The 13,614-nt window shown below is 31.5% G+C and overlaps 3 protein-coding genes and 1 long non-coding RNA gene across 5 annotated transcripts; 1 reads left to right on the forward strand and 3 right to left on the reverse strand.

Annotated features, from left to right (window-relative positions):
* Positions 1-2,939: 2,939 nt before the first annotated feature.
* Positions 2,940-3,910, reverse strand: LOC130463038 (protein FAR1-RELATED SEQUENCE 9-like). Its single transcript, XM_056832056.1, has 3 exons — positions 3,754-3,910; positions 3,418-3,669; positions 2,940-3,307 (listed from the first exon to the last, which is right to left on the reverse strand). The coding sequence occupies exons 1-3, from the start codon at positions 3,908-3,910 to the stop codon at positions 2,940-2,942; spliced, it is 777 nt and encodes a 258-aa protein (XP_056688034.1).
* A 154-nt stretch (positions 3,911-4,064) lies between these two features.
* On the reverse strand, positions 4,065-4,859 carry LOC130463039 (protein FAR1-RELATED SEQUENCE 5-like). The gene is made up of 2 exons (XM_056832057.1): positions 4,760-4,859; positions 4,065-4,355 (listed from the first exon to the last, which is right to left on the reverse strand). Exons 1-2 carry the CDS (start codon positions 4,826-4,828, stop codon positions 4,065-4,067), a joined length of 360 nt encoding a protein of 119 aa, XP_056688035.1. The 5' UTR covers positions 4,829-4,859.
* A 5-nt stretch (positions 4,860-4,864) lies between these two features.
* Positions 4,865-5,317, reverse strand: LOC130463040 (protein FAR1-RELATED SEQUENCE 5-like). Its single transcript, XM_056832058.1, has one exon. It carries the CDS (start codon positions 5,315-5,317, stop codon positions 4,865-4,867), a length of 453 nt encoding a protein of 150 aa, XP_056688036.1.
* A 4,296-nt stretch (positions 5,318-9,613) lies between these two features.
* Positions 9,614-12,177, forward strand: LOC110804714 (uncharacterized). Of its 2 annotated transcripts, XR_002537811.2 has the most exons (3): positions 9,771-10,197; positions 10,439-11,264; positions 11,549-12,177. It is a non-coding gene; the product is annotated as an uncharacterized lncRNA (long non-coding RNA). The 2 variants fall into 2 exon arrangements; XR_002537809.2 differs by having other exon boundaries at positions 9,614-10,197; positions 10,439-12,177.
* The last annotated feature ends 1,437 nt before the right edge of the window (positions 12,178-13,614 follow it).

Here is a 13,614-nt window from a genome sequence, read left to right on the forward strand (position 1 = left end):
CATTGGGAAGGTTGTCGATTCTCCGGTGGTGCGGAAGTTTCGCGGCGGTGCAAAAAACGAAGTTGTTCTTCCTCCTGCTCTCTGATAGCCGACGACGTCCGATTTCCGTTCTCTGGTCGTCGGCGGAGGCCGATCTCGGCCCAGGGTTCAACATCCTCGGTTGCACCGTCGATTCATTGACCCACTCAAGTGCAACGAGCAATAGAGAAAGAAGGGATTCGGAGGACGAATCCCTTAGTTTCTGCAAAGGTAAGGGAGTTGAAGAAGATGAAGAGGAGAGAGAGTCTTCAAAAGTTTCTGCAATTTGAAGCACAAAAGGGTCAAAAAGTGCTGCATTTAGGGTTAGAATTGAAGCTGATTTTGACGAAATTGGGTATTTTGATTTGCAATTGAATGAAATTCGAGAAGTTGAGGGTGTTGGGAATTCGGAATTGGGAGAGTGAGTTAAGGAATTCTCTGTAAATGTTGTTGTAAGTGTTGTTGATCTGAATATCTTTGATAAAGTGGTTTAATTCTTGCAGCCTTTGTGTTTTAAGTAGCTCAATCCCGTATGTTCTTCTCTGGGTCCGCCCTTCTTGTTTCTCCAATCTCAGTCCAATTTGTGGGCGATTAGTGTGAATGGAAGTAATTGATTTTTCGAATTTGATTGTTTGCACGTTGATTCTTATGTTGGCGGTTGTAGAACAATGGAGTGCACCGGAGAAGATGGATCAGGAAAAGAGAAGGAAGGGATGGAGAGAAAAGAAAAAAAAAAAAGCAGTTTGGATATTTAGTGCAACTTAGTTTACAAATAGGTGTATATTGTGCAATAAGTTTAAAAATAGGGGCATTCTGTGAATTATAAACATGACTTAACGGAGGACTAACGGAAGGTCGGATTAGGGGTATTTGGTGTAAACTTAGGCAAAAATAGGGGTATATTATGTGATTCGAAAGACACGAGGGTATTTGGTGCGTTTTTGCAAACCTCGGGGGCATTTCATGAAAAAACCGTTTTTAAAATAGTTACTATCTTTATAAAATAGTTACTATATGATTCCAAAGGTTACTATATGTTGGTAATGGTTACTATATGTTTTTAATGGTTCCTATATGATTCTAATAGTTACTATATGATTTTAATAGTTACTATATGATTTTAATAGTTACTATATGATTTTAATAGTTACTATATGATTTTTAACCAACTGGTAATAGTTACTATATGATTTTAATAGTTACTATATGATTTTAATTCTTACTATATGTTGGTAATAGTTACTATATGATTTCAAAGGTTACTATATGTTGATAATACTTACTATATGTTTTGTACAGTGTTCTTCATTGGAAAAACTACTGAAAAATATGGATAACATTCATCATGAAGATATTAAAAGCTTCAAATTTATCCCGGTCGGTGGTAATTGGAAGCGAGGTGCTTATGACAAAGACTGTTGTGTCTATTTGATGATGTTCATGATGGTTTTTCATGGTGTTGAAACGGTACAAGATGGTGTTGGGATTTTTGACTTTGATCCCTTGGCAGATGTAAGTTTTTGTGTTAAAAATAATTAATGTTATTCATATTTTTCTTTTCATTCTTTATAGTTATTGTTTTGTTATCATAGTTACTGTTTTTATTCTAATAGTTACTGTTCAAATATTTGCAGGAAGATTTCAGGAAGTTTCTCAGGGCTTGTATTTGTGGCACCATTGTGTTGTCAGATTTGAATTGTTACAGAGATGAATATCTGAAACGAATGGTTGCATTCAGGAAATACAGGAAACAAGATGTTTTGGATGCCCTAATTAAACAAAGGGAAGAGTTGACGCAGAAATACATGAATGATGCTTCAAAAATTGAAATTGTTGCAAGAAATAGTTCAGCAAGGAAATCCAAACATGTTGAAACAGAAGATGAAGCTGAGACAGATGTCAATGTTGAAGGGAAAGGACGTGGCAAAGGCGGGAGACGCACCCGAGGAGGCAGACGCGGGAAGGCACGTGGACGAGGTGCTTCACGTGGTTAATAATTATTGCTGAAAAAACAATTTAATTTTTTGTGTTTGTATGTAGTCGAATTACTACTTAGAATGTACAATTAATTCTAAGTTTGATATAGTTACTCTCAATGATTTTTAATTGTTTGATATATGAGAGTAATTATAAATTTTGCAGTATTTGTGTCATATTGTTCAATTTACTTATTTTAAATATAGTTTCTATTTGAATGAAATAGTTACCTTTCTTCAAATATAGTTACTTTTATAAATTTGTAAGTCATATGATTGCATAACGAAAGTTACTATATTATCAAAATAGTAACTATATTTTATATAGAGTTACTATATGTAAAGAAGGGTGACCACTAAATGTGAAGAGTTGGTATATATAAAAAGTGAATAATTTTGTGTATAAATTCAAATAGTTACTATCTTACAGATATAGTTATCTTTAATAAGATACAATTACTCTCTTTTTTATGGTATTTTATTATTTGAGTAACATATAGTTACTATAAGTCATTTTGATTGCATAAAAAACGTTACTATATTTTTTTAGAATAGTAACTATATTCTTCTAAGAGTTACTATATTTTATAAAAAGTTACTATATTGTAAAAAAAGTAAGTATATTTTATAAAGAGTTACTATATTATCAGAATAGTAACTATATTTTATTAAGAGTTACTATATTGTCAAAATAGTAACTATATTTTATAAAGAGTTACTATATTTTCAGAATAGTAACTATATTGTATTAAGAGATACTATATTGTCAAAATAGTAACTATTTTATAACGAGTTACTATAAATAAAAATTGTGTGTTTATAGAGAGTTACTATACTGAATGTATAGTAACTATGTATTGTAAAGGAGAACTATAGTATAAACACTCAATAAATTTGTTTAAAAATGTTGAAGTAACTGTATATGATAATAAAACAAGAACATCACTAAAATAGTTGTTCTTTAGGTGTAAATAATTGAATATTGGGTGTCTTGGATCCAAATTCTTTGTGTTTCTTTTTTCCTTTCTTTGATGGCTGCTTGTAATTGTCATATTGACCCTTTATTCTCTTCTTACTCTTTCCTTTAGTATTAGCACGATCAGGATCAAGCACAATTGTTATTTCAAAATTAGTTGATTCCCCGTTTTGTGTTTCTCGTTGTGCTTCACCTTTTGCCTTTTCTTGTTCTGCTATCTTTGCAGCTTCTTCTTTTGCCTTCCTTTCTTCTTCCTTTTTTATGATTTCATCAACTGCTTTATTATCCATTTTAAACTTCTCCTCGATAAATTTTCTGGCTTTTGCTATCTTATGCCCTTTCAAAATTAAGTTATAGTATCTGTGGTATAAAGTTTAAGTGTTAAGTAAAATATCAACTGTAATTGTAACTATATGAAAATGAACTAATGTATATTGAAAAAATTACTATGTAATCTCCAACCAGTAAAATTGTTGATTTCACCTTTCTCCCTTTTTATTGTATCAACCCTTTCCCATATCTGTTTCTTTGCATATCTAGTCCATCTTGTTGTTATGTAACGATCTGGAATTGTATTGATTGAATGTAAATGCAATATTCTTAAACAATGGAAGCACAACCATCCATATTCTTCAAAGTTTTTGCATGTGCAAGTGACGGTTGAATCTTCCATTTTGTATTGAACTTCTTGCCTTGATCCTGTTAGATTATTTACATATAATGTAATATTATTCAAAATAACATCTACTCTAAATATTAAATAAAGATTTATAGTTTTTTTACCTGTTATTCCTTCTATCCACACTTCAAAAAACACTGTTCTTCCTACACTTTCCTTGAACATTGTACTACTTGCCACAGAAAGCTTGAACTCTTCTTCAAAATCACGGAAAAGTGTTATCGTGTATACATTTGTTGCCTGTTTTAATATAGCACTCATACTTAGCTCTGAAGTTGGTATTCCCCTTGTACAGTCAAAGTCGTCTTTTTCTTCTGTTTTTCTCCATCGATTTATTGTAGCTTGAAAAATACTATAGAACTCTGTTAATGTTGTACTTTTATTTGCTTTAAAACCAACAGTATGGTTTGTACTTTCACTTCTTTGTGAAGAAAGTATACCGGCAGAAAAAAAAATCTTTACTTAAAGATGTACACCATTTTTCTTTAAGACCATACAATCTGTTGAACCAGTAATCTTTTTCCAGCTTAAAAGTGTTGATCATAGATTTCCAAGTTTCTTCAAAATCATTTGGTGTTATACACCCACTTAAACACTTGTAGAATGCGTTTTTGAAGTTTTTATCAGACTTCAATAAACCAAACCTACTGTTTGCATTTTTACTCAAGTGCCACAAGCATAACCTGTGTCTTGAAGAAGGAAAAACCTGAAAAACAATAATGAATATATATAGTTCCACAAAATAGTAACTATATTTTATAAAGAGTTACTATACTTTATAAAGAATTACTATATTGTCAAAATATTAACTATATTTTAATAAGAGTTTCTATATTTTCAAAATAGTAACTATATTTTATAAATAGTTACTATATTGTCAAAATAGTAACTATACTTTATAAAGTGTTACTATAATTTCAGAATAGTAACTATATTGAATTAAGAGTTACTATATTGTCAAAATAGTAACTATATTTTATAAAGAGATACTATATTGTCAAAATAGTAACTATATTTTATAAAGAGTTACTATATTGTTAAAATAGTTACTATATTTTATAAAGAGTTACTATATTGTCAAAATAGTAACTATAATATATGAAGAGGTACCTGTTCTATTCCAGCAGCAATAGCTGCATCTTGATCAGTGAAAATTGATATAGGGTGCTTTCCTCCCATAGCCTTCAGAAAAGTTTCAAACACCCAAACGAAAGATTATGTGGTTTCATCCCCAATGAAAGCACAAGCAAACATTGTGTTTTTCCAATGGTTATTGATACCAACAAATGGAGCACATATGAGATTGTACTTATTGGTTCTGAATGTAGTATCAAAAACTAGAACATCTCCATATATTTTGTAATCTTCTCTCATCATAGAATCCCTCCAAAATAGGCACTCAACTTTTCCTTCAGCATTGAGTCTTACTCTGAAAAAGAACTCGGGATCTATTGATTGTATGTCATACAGTTTGTTCACTAGTGTTTGTGAATCCTTGCCATCAATTTGCTTCATTTTTAACTTGTAGCAGTAGTTTAGATGATCAATCATCGTATGACCTACACAGTCGTCTCCGCCAGTTTCTGTTGACATATACCTATAAGACTCCATTGGTCTTAGACCACATTCTGACATTGCCTCAATAGCTTCTTTTTTAGGTTCTGTCATTTGTCGTTCCAATCGGTTGAGATAATTACTTATTTCTCTTGTCAATGGGTGATTATGTACCACTACATGCTTTTCTATTTCAAAATCTCCATTTTCATTCTTCTTTGCAAATATTTGAGCTTCACATTTTGTTCTTGTTATCATAACCCTCTTTCTCCTTTCTTTCTTTTTTGCATCTGATTGATCATCTTCATTTTTCAGTTCTTTGTTTTTAGGAGGGTCTCTTATTCCAGCAGCAGAGCAGTAGAAGTATTTTCCATTAACAATTGTGGTTCCTTCTTTATATCTATTCTTCCCTTTTCGTACACTAAAACCAATAATAGCAGCATGTTTGCAATATAGATCATAAATCTCATCGGTTGTTTTCCTTGCTTCTCCAATTAAACTGCCATCTAATTCTTTATCAATGTTTTCTTCCTGCTCATTATTTGGATTTTCAAAGATGTTGTGGTTTGTATCAATTGAATGTATTATTGAACTTGTACTAATACAAATATAGTTATCATTAAATGTGATAGTTACTCTTAATATTTATATAGTTACTCTTTATATGTTATAGTTACTATATATTTAACATAGTTACTTAAGATCTATTGATTTTTATAGTTACTCTACAGTTCATATAGTTACTCTTTATTTGTTATAGTTACTCTATATTTAACATACTTACTTAGGATCTATTGATTGTTATAGTTACTCTACAGTTAATATAGTTATTCTTTATATGTTATAGTTACTATAAGTTAAATGTAGTTTATTGCTTATATAGATTATTTCGTTATGTGAAGTTACTCTATAATTAATATAGTTACCTTTCATAAATTATAGTTACTTTATTATAAATATAGTTATCATTATATGTGATAGTTACTCTTCATTTTATACAGTTACTGTTTATATATTATAGTTACTCACAGTTAATATAACTCCTTTTTATATGTGATAGTTACTCTACAGTATATAGTTCTTCTTTATATGTGATAGTTACTCTTCATTTTATATAGTTACTTTTTATATGTTATAGTTACTCTATATTTAACATTGTTACTTAAGATCTATTGATTGTTATAGTTACTCTACAGTTCATATAGTTACTCTTTATATGTTATAGTTACTCTATATTTAACATACTTACTTAGGATCTATTGATTGTTATAGTTACTCTACAGTTAATATAGTTATTCTTTATATGTTATAGTTACTATAAGTTAAATGTAGTTATTTCTTATTTATATTATTTCGTTATGTGAAGTTACTCTATAATTAATATAGTTACCATTCATAAATTATAGTTACTTTATTTTAAATATAGTTATCATTATATGTGATAGTTACTCTTTATTTTATATAGTTACTGTTTATATATTATAGTTACTCACAGTTAATATAACTCCTGTTTATATGTGATAGTTACTCTACAGTATATAGTTCTTCTTTATATGTGATAGTTACTCTTCATTTTATATAGTTAGTCTCTATAGTTTATAGTTACTCTACAGTTACTATAAGTCCTGTCTATATGAGATAGTTACTCTACATTAAACATAGTTTCTCTTTGTATGTTATAGTTACTCTACGTTAAATATAATACCTCTTTATATGTTAGTTACACTACTGCAATTATAATATGTTAACTATATCAACATAACAGTTACTATATATATATTAAGAGATACTATATCATACCTTCTTCAATACATTGATTTGCAACCATAACTTGCTGAGATGTGCCTTCATCTTCATCTTCAACGTCACATACTTCTCTATGATTCTCTAAATTTTCTAAAATAATAATAATTACTCAATGAGTATGAAAGTTACTATAATTCTTCGTAGTTAGTTATTAGGATTCGAATATTACCGTCATAATTATACAATTTTTCTTCTATTGCGCGATTTAAATCGATATTCAAATCGATTAAATCGTCGTCCATTGTTGAAGCTCGAAGAGAGAGAAGCTGTTGGAGGAGAGAGAAGCTGCTGGAGGAGAGAGAAGCTGCTGGAGAATAGTGATTTTAGGGTTTAGTTGGGTCGTGCGTTCTGTTTTTTTGGATCACGTGATTTTCTAACGGTATATGCGCTGCAAATCACCTAATTACCCTGCCCAAATTTTTGGCTGCATAGCTATGCATGCAATTTTGCATGCATATGAGCTTCAACTGCTTTGTTTCAGCAGTTTCAGCATTTCTTTTTTAATGCATTATTCTGTTTCCTCTTTTTTTTTTTTTTTTTTTTTTTAAATATTTTAATTTTTAATTTTAATTTTTTTTAAAAATTTTGTATAACGCTTGTTTTCCCCAAAACAAATCTCATTATTTGAGTAAGCTGCAACCACACATAAGGAACAAACAAATGGACATTTAAAGTAACTTAATGAACATTCATGTTCAAAAACTGAACTTGTCATCTATTTTTCTATACGCTTCTTCTATTTTAGTTCTATTTCTATATGCTTCTAAATTTTCTGCTTCTTTCCTTTCGGGTTTCACTTTTTTTGCTACACCGGTCTTTTTCCTCTTTCTACATGCTTCCTTATTTGCAGATTCTTTTCTTGTTGTTTTTGCCTTCAATTCTTGCAGCCTCTCTTAATACCACATATTCCATTTCGGTTTATTTCTTTTGTTGGCGCATTCATATTAACCTTTTCCTTCCTGCATGAAAATCATAATGTTGTTAGTTGAACATTGTTCTGTATAAATTGAACATAAGACTTGAGAAACTGAACATCACACAAAGTGTTCTTATTCATGAACATATGATAGTTTTATAAGTTGAATTTAATTGAACATGATTCGTTATAAGTTGAACACGAGACTTGAGAAACTGAACATCACACAAAGTTTTTCTTCTTTGTGAACATCATCTTTTATAAATTAAACATCATCTTTTATAAGTTGAACATGATGAGTTATAAACTGAACATGACAATATTTAGAAGGTACCAATTTTGATATTTTAGTAAAGAATAATGAACACCTGCTTATAAAATATGAACATGATCTTTTAGTAAAGAATAATGAACATTTGTTTTAAAGAATGCTTTTGGCTCGTTGTTTGATGTTGATGCTTTTTTATTAATGTTGATGCTTGCCTTTTAGTTGAACATGATCTGTATAAGTTGAACATAAGACTAGAGAAACTGGACATCACACAAAGTGTTGAAGATGTCATAGTTTTATAGGTTAAATTTAGTTGTACATAATTCTTTATAAGTTGAACATGAGACTTGAGAAACTGAACATCACACAAAAGTATTGAACATATATTATTTTTATAAGTTAAATTTCGTTGAAAAACATCACACCAAAGTGTTGAACATATCAGTTTTATAAGTTGAATTTAGTTGAACATGATTCTTTATAAGTTTAACACGAGAGTTGAAAAACTGAACATCACACAAAAGTGTTATTATTTGTGAACATCATCTTTTATATGTTGAACATGATAAATTATAAACTGAACATAACAAATTCAAAATTAATATTCAGCAATAACTACCACAACCACCACGAACAACAATCCCAACAACAATACCAACAACAACAACAACACAATACTAAGTTACCAAATGTAGTTCATTCTACAATTCTGAACATCGAACTTTATAAATTAAACATGAACGGTGATAGATCTAAAATCGCAGCATAAAATTGTTGTTCAAACTAAATGAGCACCTACATATATTAATTTGAACATCTACATATATTAATTTGAACATCTCCAACCACGAAATCAATTAACGACAATATGTAAGTTAAAGTCACAATCAAATTTGGTGACGAAACTAACAAATTATTAAACACGAATTCACAACAAATGAACCTTGAATAAATGCGTATTAAAGATCAATTTACAAAGGAAACTCACGAATTTCATACAAATAAACATGGATTGGCATAAAGAGAGGAGAGAGATATTCGACGGATCTGATCAAAAATTCGCCGGAACTGATGAGAAATTTGGCAGATTCGACCAGAAAATCGATAGATCTGACCAAAATTTGACATATCCGACCAAAAATTCGATAGATCTTACCAGAAATTTGACGAATCCGACTAGAAATTCGCCAGAATCGCATGAGTAACCGTCACTGTGGAATTCATTAGAGTCAAATTGGAGGTTTAAATAGAGATAAATATGTAATTTGATGAGAGAAAATAGTAGTTTGATGAGAGAGAATGTGGAGGTTTTGATGAAAGAGAAAATGGTGAGAGAAAAATAAAATGGGGTTTGATGAGATAGAAAATGGGGAAAGGTTAGAGGAGAGAGAAAAATGGGTATAATATAGTGTGTTTTAGCTCATATGCATCTAGAGATAGATGCATACCTATGCAACCATTAATTATTAAATTACCCTGATCCATGGTAACCTTATGGTGGACCGAGTCCATGCAAGCGGAATTGTAAGATGTCGCCTCTAATCAATCCCTAGTATTGATTATCAACATTTTAATTAGAAAACGCCTCAAAGAAACCCAGTATGATACAAAGGAAAAAGGCACGCCTTTATCGGTTTCTTCGTCATATTTACACTTATTGTTGAAACCCTACCTTTCTCCTCCACTGCCGATTTATCTCTCCCTTGAGAGGTGCGGCTAATAAACAATGGATGAATAATTGGAGTAGTAGTTGGACCTTCATTGCATTAGACTAATCCTCTTCCAGAGCTCGAATTGTTGGAGCAAGCAATTGTTTTAGGGTGCTGATTTAGTTAGGATTCTCTCCTCCGGCGGCCAAATCCCACCTCCTCCGACTTTAACGACTACCTCTCCATCAATGGCGTCAAGCTCAACGCATCAACAACTTCCTCATCTTCGACAACGGATGTTGATTTAGTTAGAGTTGAAGTTTATTGTAATACCGAATTAGATCTCATCTTGGTAAATGTTTCTTTTTTCTCTCTTTAGATTATAGATCTTCTTTTGTTTTAGGGTTTGTTTGCACAATTTTGGGTTTTTTCAATATTTTGTTGTTCAATTAACCCTAACAACACACAACAATAAACGCAAGAATAACAGTAGAACCGTGTGATCTTCTTCTTTGCCTATCTTCAATTTCTCCATTTTTCCTTATTTCATTCAAATGCAATCTTACATCTATGGTCTATGGTGTTTATTTTAGGTCGAGCAAGTGATAAATTGAGGAAACATCAATCTGACTATCAGAGGAAGCCTAAACGTAATTAAGGGAAGTTGAAAATCATTTAAAATTCTATTTGGGAGTTTGGAACAAATTCTTATACTCAATTGCTCTTGTTATGAAGACTCTGTTCTGTAGAAACTAGTAATAAAGCAGGGTACAAAAAAAAATCAACCTTGCTAAAATTCATTAGTTTTTGTTTAGTATAAAATCAGATTATGTGAATGAAGTTATGTTTAGTTTGATACTGATTTCATGTCTCATATTTTGATCGACTTATGTTTAGTACGAGTAACTATTTAAGGTTTCTCTAGCTTTTAGTTTAGTTGCGATGAGTGATTGAACTGCTAGTCGTGGTATTATAGTGTACTTGCTTATGTGCTTATTGTTAGCTAACTTTTTTGCTATTCATGTTCGTTAAATTGATAAGTTGCAAATGTTCTGAAAACACAAGAACCACAACTGATTCTTCCGATTGCTCTTTTTCATGCTACTACCTTTGGGATTGGTTACTGGATATCCAAACTTCCTTTTGGTGAATCCACTTCTCATAATACTTTTATAGAATGTGGAATGCAGGCAAGTCGCTTCTCCAAATTTTCTTGAAACTCAACATATTCGACAAGTTTTGCTACTTTTTACCTCCATGATATATGTTTTGTTTTGTAGGGGTCGTAGGGCTACCTATTCCATTGGTGGTTTTTTGGTGGGCATATGTATTTAATACAATGTTTATGGGAATATGTTACATAACATGAAAACTGCATTGACGCCCTAAACATGCTTTGACCCCCCCCCGTGTATGAACGTATGTTAACTAGCCTTTAGCCAAACTTAATTTGTCTTTTTATGTAACTTATTTGCTGTTTGAATTACTTTGTACCTATTTTAGTTTTGAATTAAGCTAGGATTAAGGAAAATAACCAGGATAATTCTGAGTTCTAAGAACTAATGAGTAATGACCTATGAAATGGATGCATTGGCCCTAATTTAATCCGAACCACTGCTCAAAGTGCTGAACTAAAATTAATTTCTAAGGTGAAAAGAATAAAACATAATTTAGTTAATATTTCTACATGCATGTTGCTGCAGAGTGTTGCACTCGGGTTTTTGTTGGCTCGAAACATTTAATGATCCTAATTGTTGCCATCCCTTCAGTTGTGAGCGTGCTTTTCATGGCGGTTATGAGTTTTAGTTTTGAATATCTCGCTTAAATTTCATGTCTTTTCGAACATGTACAGTCCAGTTACAGTCTTGCAGACATCAAACTGAACCACTGCTCCCTTCTTTTGTCCTTTGCAGCTCGGTGGTAGTTCTCTTGTTGTTTATTGGAGAACCATGGGTCCATGCATATCCCTGTTGATGACACAAATGATTTCAAGGGATAGAAAAATCTCGCTTATGTGCTTATATCTTATAAGTAATTCAACATGTGATGTTTGGATTTGGCAGCATAGGGTTTTTGTAAAGATGCATTTTGCCGGTGATATTTTATGTTTTTGTTAATTTAGATGGTGCTAGTCAGTAGCTTATCCATTTGATAGCGGTAAGTGGAATTTGAGGGATTTAGAGTTTTTAGAATTGACTGATATAGCAACAAAAAGCAATGGATTTTGACAAAAATGCATTTACATTTTTTGTTGCATAAACTTTAAACAATTTGGTGTTGTGTTATGGGGCATTTCTGTCTATTATTTAATTTGCCTGGGATTTTTCTCTGACTCTGCTGGATTTATAGCTGAAATATTATATTCATTTTATTTCTTTTATTTGTATCAATCATGAATCTAGACTAAGTTTCTAAATAGAAGTTCAGTTACGGAAGTCAGATAAGCTAAATAGCATGTTGGGCGTGTAGTTTACAATGAACTCATCATCAATTGTATTATATTTTGCCCTAGGTCTGTCAGCTCATTCCGTTTATAAGTAGCATATAATTTTTTTGAACTGCATAAACATTTACGAAAATCAGTGAATTGAATCTTAAATGTTAATTAGCTTAGGTTGAGTGATTTGGATTTCAAAGGGTGAGAAATACACATCAGGGGTTGGGCTGCATAGAGTTACAGAACCATTGTTGTAAGTCTTTGTGAATCATTTAAAACTCTTAGATAAATCGATTAGGACATTGTGATTATTTGTTCAGGACAGAGCTCCATCAGTTTTGTCGAATGTCGTCATTTTTATGATATCCTAGCCTTTTGTACCTGAATAACCTTTACTGAAGTTGTTCCCCGCATTAGTTGCCTCAAAAAAAAAATACTCATTTAATATGATGCGTTAGTATGATGTTTAGGAAATTGTTTTTTCTCTGATTCTATTATATTACTCTATAAGATCCAACAACGTTTTCCCAAAATTTCTGAAAAGATGATGAATTCAATTTTTTTTCTCTTTTGTGTGTATATTGTATAGATATTATATCATTTTCTTTATGGTTCTTACTATGCTTATGGATAGATTTCAGGTTCCCCTTTGGGTTGGCTATATATTGAAAACATCTTATCTTTCAGTCAAGATACTAAAGCCTCCGAAATAAAAGTTATGTTGAACGACTTCCCGAGTGACTTCATAACTGCAGATTGGGCGGAGTCCCGTCCAAGACCAAGACACATTATTCTCATTTTTTTATATGCATGTGTAGACACCTACTTTTGTCCCCATTCCCGAAAGGGAAAGGTTCGATGATGAAAACGTAAATCTCCACTTGACAACGCATCTCCTATAAAATAATGAATCTCAAATCCCTTTTTCATTTCACCCGAAACTTGCTATTTATAGAAACCTGCTGTTTATGGAAACCTGCTAAAAATAGTAACTGCCGTAATAGGTAGTTGTTAAAAGTGGCAAGTCATAAGAGATAAAAACCTGTCAGAATTAGGTGTTGCACTCCAACATAAATCCTAAATGAGATAGAAACTGCGAGAGAATCCTATTCCTAATACGATTCGAAAATAAGAGTTACGTATTGATCGAAATTCTAACGAGCCTAGAGTTCGTAACGGGCCCAGACGCATCCCGTCACAAGGTTAATACGCACTAAAGGACTCAATTAAATCTCAAATACTCCGGATTCTAGGAATCCGAATCTGACTAAGAAAAACAGCTCAGACCCTATTTTCAACGCCTGGCTCTGGGCGCCGAAATCATCGGCGCCC

The sequence above is a fragment of the Spinacia oleracea genome, chromosome 6, assembly GCF_020520425.1.
Source record: "Spinacia oleracea cultivar Varoflay chromosome 6, BTI_SOV_V1, whole genome shotgun sequence".
NCBI lineage: Eukaryota > Viridiplantae > Streptophyta > Magnoliopsida > Caryophyllales > Amaranthaceae > Spinacia > Spinacia oleracea.